At 39.2% G+C, this 15465-nt stretch overlaps 1 protein-coding gene across 3 annotated transcripts in view; it reads left to right on the top strand.

Moving 5' to 3' along the window:
* Positions 1-15465, top strand: part of NCOA2 (nuclear receptor coactivator 2) — a 179049-nt gene that overhangs the window by 84279 nt on the left and 79305 nt on the right. For all 3 annotated transcript variants that reach the window (XM_012663179.1, XM_012663180.1, XM_012663181.1), the window contains exon 3: positions 659-831. In XM_012663179.1, the coding sequence (XP_012518633.1) occupies positions 659-831 (173 nt within the window). The remainder of the gene's footprint in view (positions 1-658; positions 832-15465) is intronic.

Genomic DNA, 15465 nt, shown 5'->3' on the forward strand with positions numbered 1-15465 from the left:
TGAGCCACCGCGCCTGGCCTACAATTATTATTTTTAAAGAGAGGGTCTCACTTGTCGCCCTGGCTAGAGTGCAGTGGCATGATCACAGCTCACTACAACCTCAAACGCCTGGGCTCAAGCCATCCTCCTGCCTCAGCCTCCTGAGTAGCTGAGACTACAAGGCGTGTATCCCCATGCCTGGCTGTTTTTATTATTTTTTATGTTTTACCAAAAATCATAACTAACTTAACTTCTTTTCTGTTACGAATTGTAAATAAATGTTTAAATTTTTATAAATGTAACCTCCCTTACCTTTTTAAAACATTCCTTTATTATTTTGACAATAAAGTCAGTGCCCACTTGTATCAAGCACTACATTAGCACAGTGGTGAGCACAGTCGTCCTGACCTTTGTCACTGTGAAGCTGACAGTCCAGCGGGAGACGTTCAGCACATTGAACAAATGATCGCACCAGTAGACATATGATTACAAACTAGGCTAAGTTTGATTTTTAAAAAGCATGTAGCAGTTTAGGAAAATTGGGTTTTTCCCCCCCAAAGTACTTCTGTGTTTATATAGGTAACTTTTGTTTGCTTTCTTTTAAACTTGTTTACCATGTTTATCTTTTTCGTAATAGCTCTTTTTCAAATACATCATAAAACGTGTTTCTTCCTTTTAGCCCCAAAAGGAACACTGAGAAACGTAATCGTGAACAGGAAAATAAATATATAGAAGAACTCGCCGAGCTGATTTTTGCAAATTTTAATGATATAGACAACTTTAACTTCAAACCTGACAAATGTGCAATCTTAAAAGAAACTGTGAAGCAAATTCGTCAGATCAAAGAACAAGGTAAGAGGACTGAATTAATATTTTGGAGCGCCGAATTGGTTTCTGTTTTTCCATGTGTAAGAAGGCCCTTCAGAGTGAGTCTCTTTAATCCATTTCTTATGCTTAAATTATTGATGAGGAAATGATGTCACAGTGCAAGATGAATGCAAGTATCACTTGCAGTGGTTTATAAATAGGCTTTATATAAAATTCAGCCATTCCCTAAAGACAGAGGAGAACTGAGGTGAGTTAGGGTGACGTAACTTTCCATCTAGTAAACTCAGGTGCCCACTGGTTCTCCTTCCTCCACCCTGGAGTTTTCACAGCTTAAACAGCAAGTGATTGTCATCATTTGCAAGTGAGGAGCCAGTTTCCGACATAAACCTGAGATATGGGAGTGAACCCCCTCCTGTTTCCGCTTGTCAGCATATTTGATTAAGTCTGAGCCTCAACTGGCCGTGCTGCCAGATTAGAATTTCATAACCTGAATGACAGGAGATTTGAAAGCCTCTAACCCTCTAGTAAAAGTTCTTTTGTGGAGTTGAAACAGAGAACGTGACAGCTTTCTGAGATCATTTTATGCTTCTCTTCTTTGATAATTTTGCCTACAGAAAAATATTAAGAGAATAATATTTTAAAAAACATTTATTTTGTGCTGCCAAAAAAAAATCTTTATAAATCTTTATTCAGCATGTATGAACAGTGTCTTGGTGCTCAGGGCCAGTGTATGCTCTTGAAGTGTTTGCTGCTTTCCTTCAGGGATAGGGAGATAATTGTCTTTTGTAATCTGTCTTAAAAGCATCCTCTTAGAGTTCATACGTTTTTGGTCTACACTGTATATAGTATACGGAAAAGGCATATTTTAGAAAAATAACACATCTTTGTCTTTATTAGGTATATGAGCCTGAAACTATCTGTCCCTATCATAAAATTCTATTAGCATATTATCATCTTAGTATTTTCCATTTTGATGCATATATTGTTGAACTAAATTCTCCCATCCAAGTACTAACCAGGTGCAACCCTGCTTAGCTTCTGATATCAGAAGAGATCAGGTGCATTCAGGGTGGTTTGGCTGTAGACGGTTTAGCTAAATTCTGTATAAAACAGTTTTCAAGTATAGTTCTGTCTTCTAAGAACTTAAAAATATGACATACACAACATAGTTTCTAATACCAGGCCACTCTGAAAATCAGTCTTTTTTTTTTTTTTTTTTTTTTTTTGAGACAGAGTCTCACTCTGTTGCCCGGGGTAGAGTGCCATGGCGTCAGCCTAGCTCACAGCAACCTCAAACTCCTGGGCTCAAGCGATCCTTCTGCCTCAGCCTCCCGAGTAGCTGGGACTACAGGCATGCGCCACCATGCCCAGCTAATTTTTTCTATATATTTTTAGTTGTCCAATTAATTTCTTTCTATTTTTGGTAGAGACGGGGGTGTCTCGCTCTTGCTCAGGCTGGTCTCGAACTCCCAACCTCAAACAATCCGCCCACCTCAGCCTCCCAGAGTGCTAGGATTACAGGCGTGAGCCACCGCACCTGGCCTGAAAATCAGTCTTTATTTCCTGATTTCCCCATCAGAATTCTATCATCCTAATAGTCAGCATCCAGGAGATTTCTTCTCTCAGTAACTAACCTCATTCTCCCTTCATCTCTTTCTTCTTTTTTTTTCCCTTTGGGGTTCACTGGTTATCAAAAACTCAATTTTAATCTCAATTTTGTCCTCAATTTTTGGTGTCAACAAATGGGTAAAATAATGTTCCTACAACTCTTAGGAGAAATAACTGGTTAAAGTTATACAGAGCTTTGAAGTTTCTGCGTTTCTAGTTGCTGATACTATTGTAGTAGAGAAAATATTAAGCTTGTTGTTTCAGGTTTCTAAGGATTTGGAATGATTCAAGTTTATGAACATTGCATGTTAGATAGCACTTCTACATTTTAAAACAATTATATATACCTTTCTAACCACAATGAAGGTCTTGCTCAAGTTTTTAAAGTTTGCAAAACCTTGGTAATTCCCCTTTCAAACCATAAAACGTGTTAAGATGTGTCACGCTGGGACTGCGCCATGCCTTAACTGCAGTGTTAATCACAAGGCTGCGTGCACAGCCACCCAAGGAGCACCATAATAAACACCCTGTCACGTCTTATTTTTATAATAATGTTCCTACTAATTTGAAAGGCAGCGTGGTTTGAAAAAGGAAGCAAAACTTTTTAATACCAAATGAAAAAATGTACAAATATATTTTAAGTTCTCAACTAATCAAATATTTTAAGAATATTCCTTGTTTAATAAATTTGTTTTTCAAAAAGAGCAGAATCAGAAGCTGGGTCTGAATCTTGGTTCCACTGTGAGCTTTTTGAACCTGGGGAAATGATTGTACCTCCTTGAATTTAACTATAACAACACCTAGGTCTTAGAGCTGTTGAAAAACTTATGAACTGTGTACACTCAGTCAGCAAGTGCCTGTTGTAGTAAGTGTTCAGGAATTTTTCCCACATTAAGCAGAAAGGTGCCTTTTTTCCCTTCACCTATGCTAAGATCTTCAGACAGTAATCTCTTCACATGGAAAATGAAAGAAAAAAAGGTTGAGAAATGACTATTAATAATTCTCCCTACAACCTTACTTGAGAAATGCAAAATTTTTCTGGTGTCAGAAATTCTGCACAGCCCATGGGTACCACTCCATCGACAGCTTTGTTTAGGCCAGTTTGATTTCTCTGGGCAGCTGACAGCCAGCCAAGGTTTAAGAGCAACATATAAGTCAGGCCCTCCTGTCTAACTGTATGTCCCCCCTCTTCCCCCCAACTGTTCCCCCCAGCAGTCACCTGAAATAAAATACAACTACTCTCTTTACACCATTATCCAAACTTAATTTGTATTTCATCAATACCTAGCCTAAATCAAGTGAATTGGGAGCTCATGAGAAGATGATCATTATATACCAAGCCTGCATTCCTGGCCTAGAGATGTTAAGCTGGGTTGCATGAGGCGCCATCGTGAAGAACACACAGTCAGGAAAGCTGGGGTCATCTTTATGGAACCCCCCTCCAGTGTCAGAACCTACAGTGCATCCGCCAGGCCAACTGGGTTCTTCCCCTCAAATCCGCTCTCTCTTCAGCCAGTGCTCAACTTTCCATTTGCTTTATACATAAAGGCAAAGAAGAAAGGATATTTTTAAATGGCCTAAAGGATGGAAATTTGGAGGGGGAATTACCAGGTTTTTAAATTAATAGGTGTTCTCTTGTACATAGCACTTTATGAGGCACGTGTTGGGTAGCTGCTAGTCCTACAAGAGCATTAACACTGGAATGGACTTTGTAGGACCTAAGCAAGTACACACAAGAATTTGAGGCTAATAGTGTGATTGCCATTAAATATGGAATTCCATACAAGCTGATGGTTTTCCTTTGGCCCACATTCATAGTTCCTTAGTTATTAACTGACTAAGTTAGTTACTTAGTAATTAAGTTAGACCTGTTGTAACTGACTAAATTTTCTTGGAGAATTTTTAATGCTAGTCAAGACCTAAATAGTTCTTACTATATGCCATGCACTTTTTTAAAGTACTCGGATTTGATAACCTGTTTAATACTCAAAACACACTGTGTCATAGGTATATTGTTTTCCCCTTTTACAGGTGGGGAACATGAGACACAGGGTGGTTAAGTAGCTTGACAAAGTCACATAGCCACTAAGTGGAGCAATAGGGTCAAATCCAAGCAGTCTCACCCCAAGGTCTGCACCCTCACTGCAACTTTTTGATACCAAAGTATGATAAATTTGGTATGATGATGATGATAAATGTTTAGAAATTCTGTATCCTGTAACTTAACAAACAATGGTCATGGGTAGCAAATAACTTTTTTCCCTAATTGGGGAGGCCGATAGTGTTTCTGTTCTACAGAAGAAGAATAAGCATAAGCATACCGTGGAGATATTGCAGGTTCGGTTCCAGACCACCGCAATAAAGTGAATATCACAATGAATGAAGTCACAGGAACTTTTTGGTTTCCCAGTGCATGTAAAAGTTACATTTACACTATATTATAATCTGTTAAGTGTGCAATGGCATTATGTCTAAAAAGACAATGTACACACCTTAATAAAAAGTACTTTATTGCTAAAAAAATGCTGATAATCATCTGAGCCTTCAGCCTTCATCTTTTTGCTGATAGAAGGTCTTGCCTCAGTGTTGATGGCTGCTGACTGATCACAGCGGTGGTTGCTGAAGGTTGGGATGACTGTGGCAGTTTCTAAAACAAGACTACAATGAAGTTTGCCACATTGATTGAGTGTTCCTTTTGTTAAAGATTTCTCTGTATCATGTGATACTATTTGATAGCATTTTACCCACAGAACTTCTTTCAAAATTGGAGTCAGTCCTCTCAAATCCTGCCACTGCTTTATCTACTAAAATTATGTAATATGCCAAATCCTTTGTCATTTCAACAGTGTTCACAGCATCTTCACCAGGAGTAGATTCCATCTCGAGAAACTACTTTCTTTGCTCATCTGGAGGAAGCAACTCCTTGTCCATTCAAGTTTGATCATGAGATTGCAGCAATTCAGTCCCATCTTCAGGCTCCTCTTCTAATTCTTGTTCTCTTGCTATTTCCACCACATCTGCAGTTACTTCCTCCACTGAAGACTTGAACCCCTCAAAGTCATCCGTGAGGGTTGAAATCAACTTACTTCTCCCAAACTCCTATTAATGTTGATATTTTGACCTCCTCCCAGGAATCACAAATATTCTTAATGGCATCTAGAATGATAAATTTACTTTGCCCAGATCTATCAGAGGAAGCACTATCTATAGCAGCTATAGCCTTGTGAGATGTATTTCTTAAATAATAAGACTTGAAAAGTGAGATTACGCCTTGATCCATGGGCTGCAGACTGGCTGTTGTGTTAGCAGCATGAAAACAGCGTTTATCTCCTTGTACATCTCCATCAGAGCTCTTGGGTGACCAGGTGCACTGTCAATGAGCAGTAATATTTTGAAAGAAATCTTTTTGTTTTCTTCTGAGGTCTCAACAGTGGGCTGAAATACTCAGTAAACCAGACCATAAACAGATGTTCATCCAGCCTTTGTTGTTCCATTTCTAGAGCACAAGTAGATTTAGCATTATTCTCTCTTTTTATCTGTCACCCAGGGTGGAGTGCAGTGGCACAATCATAGCTCACTGTCACCTTGAACTCTTGGCCTCAAGTGATCCCCCTACGTCAGCCTCCTGAGTAGCTAGGACTACAGGCGTGTGCCACCACACCTGGCTGATTTTTTTCTTTGATTTCTTTATAGAGACAGGGTCTTGCTTTGTTGTCCACTCCTGGCCTCAAGCCATCCTCCTGCCGCGACCTTCCAAAGTGCTGGGATTACAGGCATGAGCCACTGTGCTTGGTTGATGTAGCATTATTCTTAAGAATCCTAGGATTTTCTGAATAGTAAATGAGCATTGGCTGTAAAATTACCAGCTGCTTTAGCCCTAACAAGGGAATCAGCCAGCCTGTTCTTTGAAACTTTGAAGGCAGGTATTGATTTTCCTCTCTAGCTACGAAAGTTCTAGATGGCATCTTCTGATGTAAGGCTATTTTGTCTACATTAAATATCTGTTGTTTAATGTAGCCACTTTCATCTTTGATCTTAGCTAGAGCTTCTGGATAACTTGCTGCAGCTTCTACATGAGCACCAGCTGCTTCACTTTGCACTTTTAGGTTGCGAAGATGGCTGTCTTCCTTTAACCTGGTGAATCAACCTCCGCTAGCTTCAGACTTTTCTTCTGCAGCTTCCCCATAGAATTGCAGACAGTTAGGGCTTTGCTCTGCATTAGGTTTTGGCTTAAGGGAATGTTGTGGCTGGTTTCATTTTTTTTTTTATGTAGGACACCAAAACTTCCTTTGTATCAGCAAAAAGACCGTTTCATTTTCTTATCATTTGTGTATTCACTGGAGTAGCACTTTTAATTTCCTTCAAGAACTCTTCTTTTGCATTCATACCTTGGCTAACTTTGGTGCAAGAGCCCTAGCTTTCAGCCTATCTCAGCTTTCAACATGCCTTCCTCACTAACGGTAATCATTTCTAGCTTTTGATTTAAAGTGAGAGACATGTGACTGTCTTTCACTTGAACATTTAGAGGCTATTGTAGGGTTATTAATCGGCCTATTTTCAATATTGACGTGTCTCAGAGAATGGGGAGACCCGAGGAGATGGGAAAGGCAGGGAACAGCCGGTTGGTGTAGCAGTCAGAACTCACTTACACAGGCCTGGTTCATGATGCCCCAAAACAATTATAACAGTGACATTAAAGATCAGTGATTACAGATCATCCTAACAGATATGATAATAATTAAAAAGTTTAAAATATTGGGAGGATTACCAAAATGTGACAGGCATGAAGTGAGCACGTACCGTTGGAAAAATAGTGCTGATAGACTTGCCTGTCGCAGGGATGTCACAAAGCTTCAGTTTGTAAAAAACATAGTATCTACAAAGTGCAATAAAATGAGGTATGCTTTTATAACTTAGGATCAACAGTATATACTTGATATTGCAAGCTTTAATGAAGATAAAATATTTTTCCACTGAACTGCTTATAATTCACTTTCATATATTTTCATGTGAAGTAATGGCTCATATTATTAATGAAATCCTTAAAATTAGTGAGCAAGGATGGAATTCCTGTTCTCATTTCCTTCTAGGATCCCCTTATTATTTTATTTCTTCAGTACATGGAAGTTTTTTGTTTAACAGCTTTCAGATAAAGAGGATTTAAATAATTTAATGTGCCCTAATGCTTTAGGATTTTAACAATTTATGACATGAGCTCTCACTTCAAGACCTAAACTGGCTTTCACACCATAAAAAGTAGACATTTCTTGTTTTCTTGATCACCTTGTACTGGTATGAAAAATTAATTCTGTCACTGATGTATGTAACATTGATCAGACATCAATACTGTATGTATTAATTTCATCCAAGAGCAAGCATTCACTCAATAAATTTTTATTGAGAATATATGAGATATAAGGCATATTGTTATTCACTAGGGGGAATCCAGTGATCAATGGTTCTTTTCCTTGGAGCTCTCACTCATTTGGGGGGAAATCAGCTTATAAAAAACTAGCTATGGGACTGTAGGGGAGAGTGGAAATAAAGTATGATTAAAGAAGGAGGCTTTAGGAGGAATAAATTTGAACTGGGCCTTGCTGTAAGAGTAAAACTTAATAGGTAAAAAAGGCGGGGCTGGGGGTGTGGAGAAGCATTCCAAACAGGGACTAGAGGAGGCTGAGAGGGGCACAGGAGTGCTCGATGGCTTGCATCGTGTGCCCAGACTGCTGAGCTGCAGAGTAAGATAAATTGAATCATTTGGCTGGATTGGAGGCTGAAAGGAACAGGTCAGGACCAGGTAGGAGAGTATTTGGAATCTGGAGAAGCTGGCATAAAATGAGAAGCCTCTAACCATCTTCAGCAGAGTTGGCTTGATGTTATCTACCATCTTCTCTAGACTCTAGCAATACCCCGTACTGGGAACAGGAGATGTTTGGGTTTTTCAGTGCTACTGATTCCAGGGCATAGGGAATGTACAACTAATAAAACAATAAGAAAAGATAAAGTTACAGTAAATGCTAGAAAACTATAAACTGTCTCATCTATAACAAGAAATAATAAATTTTGTTTTATAAGGAACCTTTCATTCATTTTTATAACTTCTTGAGGGGACTTAGAAGGAGCCGGAGGAAGTGAAGAGCGGAAATGACAAAATGACACAGATAGAAAGACAGTAAGAGAGACCCACGATGACAGATCAGTAGAGAGCTAGACAGAAAGATGGGAAACATTCTCAGAAGAACTCACGTGCAAATTCAAACACAAAGAGAAATTTCTAAATGTGAAATATTATTTTATAGTTTCTTATGACATTGTCACTAATGACTTAACACGGAGTCATATTGTGACAATGGGCACGCTTTGCAGATAAGAGCCCTTGTGCTGAGCCCTGTAGGTGCCAGCCCTCTCCTTCTGTTCTAACCCCACCTCCTACTCTGGCTTTAGTGAAGAACACCCACGTTTCCTGGCTGCTCAGCCTTCTCTCATACTTGTCAAAGGGCAGAGCGTGCCACCCACTCCTGCCTCTTCTAATGCTGGGGCTTAGAAGCAGTCGTATCTACCACTGTGCCCAAGGGAGCAGCAGTGGGCCACAAGAAGCAACTAAAGATCTTCCCTAAGATACCCCCATTAAGGAGCCAGGTTGATCATTTCCCCCAACTTGAATGACTGCTGGCGGAGTCTGTGACAAAGTCCAAAAGAAGAACCCTCACTATAGCAGAGAAGTCCCTCTGTGATCTGTCTCCAGTCCTGCCATACAATCCCTTGTTCCAACGCACAACCTCCTTGCCCTTGTGTCCCCTGCCGTGTGACATACACAGGCACAGGCACCCGTGTGTTAGTGGTTTCCTACCTCTGAGTCTTCTGCCTGGAATTCCTTTCTCCTCTTCCCTCTCAGCCAGTTGACATCTGCTCACCTTTAATAGGCTGTAAGGCTAGAGTGTTACAGCTGTTTTAGGTTTGCAGAGCACAGCGACAGGGAATCCAGGTGGATGACAGTAGACGGTCCAGGGGAAAGGGGCCTTCACCAAGACTCCAGATCTGATCAGTTGGGTCTTCTCCTATATTCTTATATTCCATTTCATCAGTGTGTATGCCCTAAAACTATTACCCTAGACTACTTATCGTTGCTAACACATACGCCTGTGATTATTCATACTCCTTTTTTTTTGCATTTGTGTCATTATTCATACTCTTTGCTCTCTATCCAAATGGCTTCCTTTTCCTGATTCTATTACCATTACAGCCCTGCTATTCGTTCTTCAATAATGCGTTCTCTAATAATGCATTTTTCACAAAGCACTTCTTAATCCCCCAACCAATATGAACTCATCTCCTTTGACACTCTGTATCATTTCTTGTACTGTCTAATCTTATTCTGATTAGTGTTTTGTGTACCTCTCTTTTTCTTAACCCGATTGAATGATAATTTCTTGGTGGCAGAGATCGTATCTGTAGCAGTTCTGAGCAAAATGTTTGTTCTTAGTTTATGTAAAATAAATATTTGTCAAATTTTTTCAAAGCCTTTAACCTTGTATAATGGTTTTATGTCAGAGATGAATACTGCTCTAATTTAAGAACTTAAAATTTGTATTCTAATAATTTAGTGAGTACATTCCCTTTCTTATACAAGGATTGCAAATTACAACCTCTCTTGTAACCTTTATTATTTACAATATTTTTGTTTGCTTCCTGAAAGTACGTTAGTGTCTTAAAGAAAATTTGAGTAGTGAACTGTTAACTTTCTTAAACTCTGATAAGTTTAGCTTTCTAGAGCCTTCTTTGTTTATATAAGGATAAGAAATCTATAGAGATTGTCAGCTAGGGTATATTTTGAAATCCTAAGAAAAGAAATATTTTGTGACTTTTTATAATTATTTTTATTATGATCTTTAATTACTGTTGAATGTTTTCCCTAATGATTTTAAATAGATATGTAGAAATAGAATTCTAATGTACATTAGAATGTGTAACATAGAAAGCACATTCACACTTTATATTAATGCTGTGCAGATATTGGATATATTGGTTTTGAAACAACTCACGTCTAAGATTTGCCAGGTATATTTAAATTTCCATGAGCTGGTATTTATATATAATTTACTGTGTTTAGTTTGAAGAATGTTGCTAATTTTTGAGAAATGAATTAGATATTTGGGATGTGGTAAGGAAAACAGAGTAAGAGTTTCCAATTGTATCATAATTTGCTTATACAATTTACTTATGTGTGTATTATTTATTCACTATTACAAATGGCTAAATATCAGATTTGTGTATACTAATTCAAACATAGAAATAAATAAAAGATAAAAGGGCACAAATACCACTATTCGACTGTAGAATAGTGGTATTTTTATTTTTGTAATTCACTGGTTGGTTTAAATTTAAAGTACATTTTTCATAGGTATTTCGAATTGTTTGTTTTTTTATTTTTTTAAACAAATGAGTAAGAATTATCCTATTTCCCCAACCTGTTGTGCTAGTAGAACTAGGGAAAACGAAATAGACTATTTTGTGGGCTGAGATGGATTATGCAGTAATAAATTATTATATATGCAACTATTTTAATTGGACCTTCCTTGGAGATTTTTTTTTCAGGTTGGTGGTTGTGTTTGTGGTAAATAAAACAACATAAATTTACTCTCTTAACAAGTTTTAGGTGTACATTACAGCATTGTTAACTATATGCACATTGCTGTACAACAGATCTCTAGAACTTCATCTTGCATGACTGAAATTCTGTTCCCAGAAACTCTGTTTTCCCCTTCTCCAACCCCTAACAGTCATCCTTGCATTTCTGTTTCTATTAGTCTGACTACTTTAGATACCTTACATAAGTGGAATCGTTTAGTATTTGTCTTTTTTTGATTGGCTTAGCATAATGCCCTGAAGGTTCATCCATGTTGTAGCATATGGCAAGATTTGCTTCTTTTTTAAGGCAGAATAGTATTCCATTGTATGTGTATACCACATTTTCTTTATCCATTTGCATACATTTAGGTTGCTTCCATACCTTAGCTATTATGAATAATGCTACGCTGAATGTGCATGTGCAAATACTCCTTGAGATCCCATTTTCAATTGTTTTGGATATATACCCAGAAGTGGCATTACTGGATCATAAAGATAATTTTATTTTTAATTCTTTGAGGAACCTCCATACTGTCTTCTATAGCAGCTATACTATTTTATAATCTCACCTACAGTGTGCAAGAGTTTCAGTTTCTCCATATCCTCACCGACAATTATTTTCTAGGGATTTTTTTTTATCGTGGTCATCCCAACAAATTTGAGGTGGTATCTTATCGTGGTTTTGATTTGTAATGTTGAACATCTTTTCCAAGGAGATATTTTGAGAATAATAAGGATCTAATGCCACACTGCATCACAGAAAGAGTTCTACCGTCAAATATCTTAATATCATATATCACTAAATAGTTTAGGGCACTGAACATACCATAAGCCAAGAGTATGGGGAGGAGATTCTGAGGTCCAGGATGGAGGATCCCTTAAAGCAGATCTGAAGTCAGTAGGAAAATGAGAGAAAACCACAGTGGCATTGAGGTCTCCCTTCTGGACATTTTGCCTCATGTCAGCCATTTCTCACGTTCCCCTCAAGAGTATTTCTTTCCCTGAAGCCTTTTACTGCATTAGACTTCCTTCGGTAGGTTACAGGGAAGGGAAGTGTAAGTCTGCTGCTTGTCTGTTCATCTGTGGTTTTGGGGGTGAGCAAAACAGAGGCACTCACCTGTGATACTCTCAATTCTTCTTCCTCTTTTTACTGTTGTTCACTCTGAGATATTTTAGTCCACTTCTACTTAGAAAATGTTCACCTTTTCCTAATTGCTGAGTCATTTATCCCCGGTAGTAAGAGTGGCGGCCCATTTTTTTAATCCTGCCATGTTCTGCCCCACCCCCGACGTTTATAAGGCAATAACTGCAGGAAAACAATAATGGTGTTCTTCTCCTCCGCTTGGTTGGTAAAAAATGGCGACTCTCACAGCTTACGCTTTGTCATTAGTGCAAAGTCCGCTACAAATTGACCTTCGGCAGCTTTGGACTCTGAGATTATAATCGTGAGTTCAGTTTTTATTCCAGAGTTGCTTTTATCAGCATGTCAGATCTTCAATCATATTTCGTTAGAGGTTTTCTAAGAATGTGACCATGGAGGATAGTTCACTGAATTACAAGAATTGCAGTTCTGCTTATAATACTTATTGATTTAAGGACTCTAGATACCAATTATCCTTTAACCTGAGAATTGATTTTAATCTGACCCTTTTTTTATTGTGGTAAATATTCATAACATAAAATTTTCTATCGTTAAGTGTACAGTTCAGTTGAATTAAGTACATTCACATTTTTGTTCAGCCATCACCGTTATTCATCTTCTGTGAATTTGGCTGTTCCAGGGACCTCATGTAAGTGGAATCATAGTATTTGTTTTTCTGTGACTGGCGTATTTCCCTTTCCATAACGTCCTCAAGGTTTATCCATGTTGTAGTAATGGTTGCTCTGAATCGTGTCACCTGGCTAGGGTAGACAGTGGTGAGTCAAAATTGTGCATACCTTCTGTCAGTCAGAAACTACTTAGTGAATGCCTCCTTCATGCTGCACGTCAGGATGCATCGGCACACAGGTGACGTGACTGCTGCCTTGCGGGAGAGACAGGCCATGGTAAGTAACTCACAGTGCAGAGTCTCAGTCTGTCTGTCTGTCTGTCTCTCTCTCTCTCTCTCTCTCTCTCTCTCTCTCTCTCTCTCTCGCCTTGGCAAGTGTATAGTATGGCCTGGCGTTCATGGAGGGTGCTCTCTGGTTGTTGAGCTGGAAAGGAAAAGATGAGCCAGGGCCCACAACATTGAGCTCTAATAATATTTAATATATATACTAACAGTGGTACATGCACGCAGTTGATAAATAAATATATATTTTGTATAGTCATCCCATGAAATCCATGAGGAACTGGTTCCAGGATCCTCTGCAGATACCACAATCCATGGATGCTCAAGTCCATTATATATAATGGCGTAGGATTTGCACTTGGACTATGCAGAACCTCCCATTTACTTTAAATCATCTAGATTACTTATAGTACCTAATACAACGTAAATGCTATGTAAATAGTTGTTACACTGTATTATTTAGAGAATGATGACAAGAAAAAAAGTTTGTACATGTTCAGTGCAGATGCAGCCATCCTTCTGAATGCTTTCAATCTGTATTCGGTTGAATCAACGAATGACAAAACCCACAGATAAGGAGGACCGACTGACTGTAGACATTATACAGATACATCAAAAATACTGGTAGCACGGCTGGTCTGAAGGTAGTGAGTTATCTCAATTGATTGTTCACAGTCAGTTACAGATTGAACTTGTTCTGCTACTTTCCCCCCTCCTCACTACTGCACTTGACTAGTCTTAAAAAAAAAAAAAAAATACTGGTAGCATGAGTTATCAAAGAAGCTCCTTCTAGGGAATCCTTGCCTCATTGGTTCTCAGTGGATATGATTAGCCTTCAGCTAACAGAGGAGTGAGTAGGGTGACATCAGGATGTGGCCTGGGACCAAGAAAGATCTGAGGAGGGCTTCCTTCCTACTCTACTTTTCCATCTTTCTTATTCCCTTTATTGTCAAATTCCATACAAAAGAAGTAGGATACATTCATGTTTAATGTTCAGCAACTAAAGTCTGGCCCGTATGCCCCTTCTCGTCACTGACACTGCCCCCTGGATGGTCCTCGGAGACTTCCGGCTGACCTGGCGGCTCTTCTGCTCCTCCTGCTTAGCTTCTCTAGTAGCGCTGCCTCTGATGACCCTCTCTGTCTCAGGGCACTTCTGCTCTTGGCCTGTACTCTATTCTTATTCATTCACTGACTTCTCTTCCTCATCTAACCCTTGGCCTTCTTTTTGTCCCCAACTAGATTGCCGCCTTAATCAATTTTAGCTATTTCTTACATCGGTGCTAATTACTGTCAACTTCAAATCTCTGCCCTCGACCTTCCCCTCATTCATTGCACAGGTACTCCGGTGAGGGTCTTCACCAGTCCCATCCCCCTGCGCCCCCGAGTACAATTTAGCTATCCATCCAAATTTCTAGCTACCATTATCCATCTCCACAGGGCTGCCTCACAGACACCTTAAATTTATCGTGTCTCAAACTAAACCCACTTTCCCCTCTGCCTTCTCAAAAGAATGGCTTGTCCTTGATCTCGGTGTGTTACCAACACATACTGATCGTCTGTTTGTGCTAACCTAGGCAGGAAACCTCAGAGTCCTGGTTCCAGCCACCTTCTCTTTTACTTCTTCCTCATACTCAGCCGGTCAGTCAGCTCTGTCAGGTCCTCACCACATTCTGTGACATCCAACCCTCCAGTTTTTCTACTTCGTAATTCTCAGCACTCTAATTTAAGTCATCTTTTCTCACCTTAACTCTTCTACTTCTCTACCTTCTATAATCCATTCCCACTGCTACCAATATTAACTTTCTAATAACGTGTTAGATATGTAACTCGTGTTCTTAGAACGTTCCGGAGTCTCCCTACCTAGAGAATGGAGTGAACTGGCTTTCCAGGGCATTCAAGGCTCTTCCCAGTGTATTTTTCTAGACTGTCTCCTGCTCTTTTCTATCCAGCTATCCTACTTCTAGGCAGACCTCAAGCCTTAATAGCTGCACAGTTTGTGTGCCGTTGTTAGAGAAATAGATATTTTATTTGGGCTTGTAATATAGTATAACCTGAAAAACAACAAAACACAATTGTGTTTTTTTTTTATTAGGAGGTAGGATCTCATTCTTTCACCCAGGCTGGAGTGCAGCTGTGTGATCATAACTCACTGCAGTCTCCAACTCCTGGGCTCAAGGGATCCTCCCACCTCAGCCTCCCAAGTTGCTGGGGATAACAGATGTGTGCCACCACATCTGGCTTTTTGGGGGGTTATTTTTTGGTAGAGATAGAGATGGAGTCTTGCTATGTTGCCTAGTCAGGTCTTAAACTCTTGAGCTTGAGATCCTCCTGCCTTGGCCTCCCAAATTGCTGGGATTACAGGCATGAGCTA

Source organism: Propithecus coquereli, unplaced genomic scaffold, assembly GCF_000956105.1.
Source record: "Propithecus coquereli isolate 6110/MARCELLA unplaced genomic scaffold, Pcoq_1.0 Scaffold8, whole genome shotgun sequence".
In the NCBI taxonomy this organism is placed as follows: domain Eukaryota; kingdom Metazoa; phylum Chordata; class Mammalia; order Primates; family Indriidae; genus Propithecus; species Propithecus coquereli.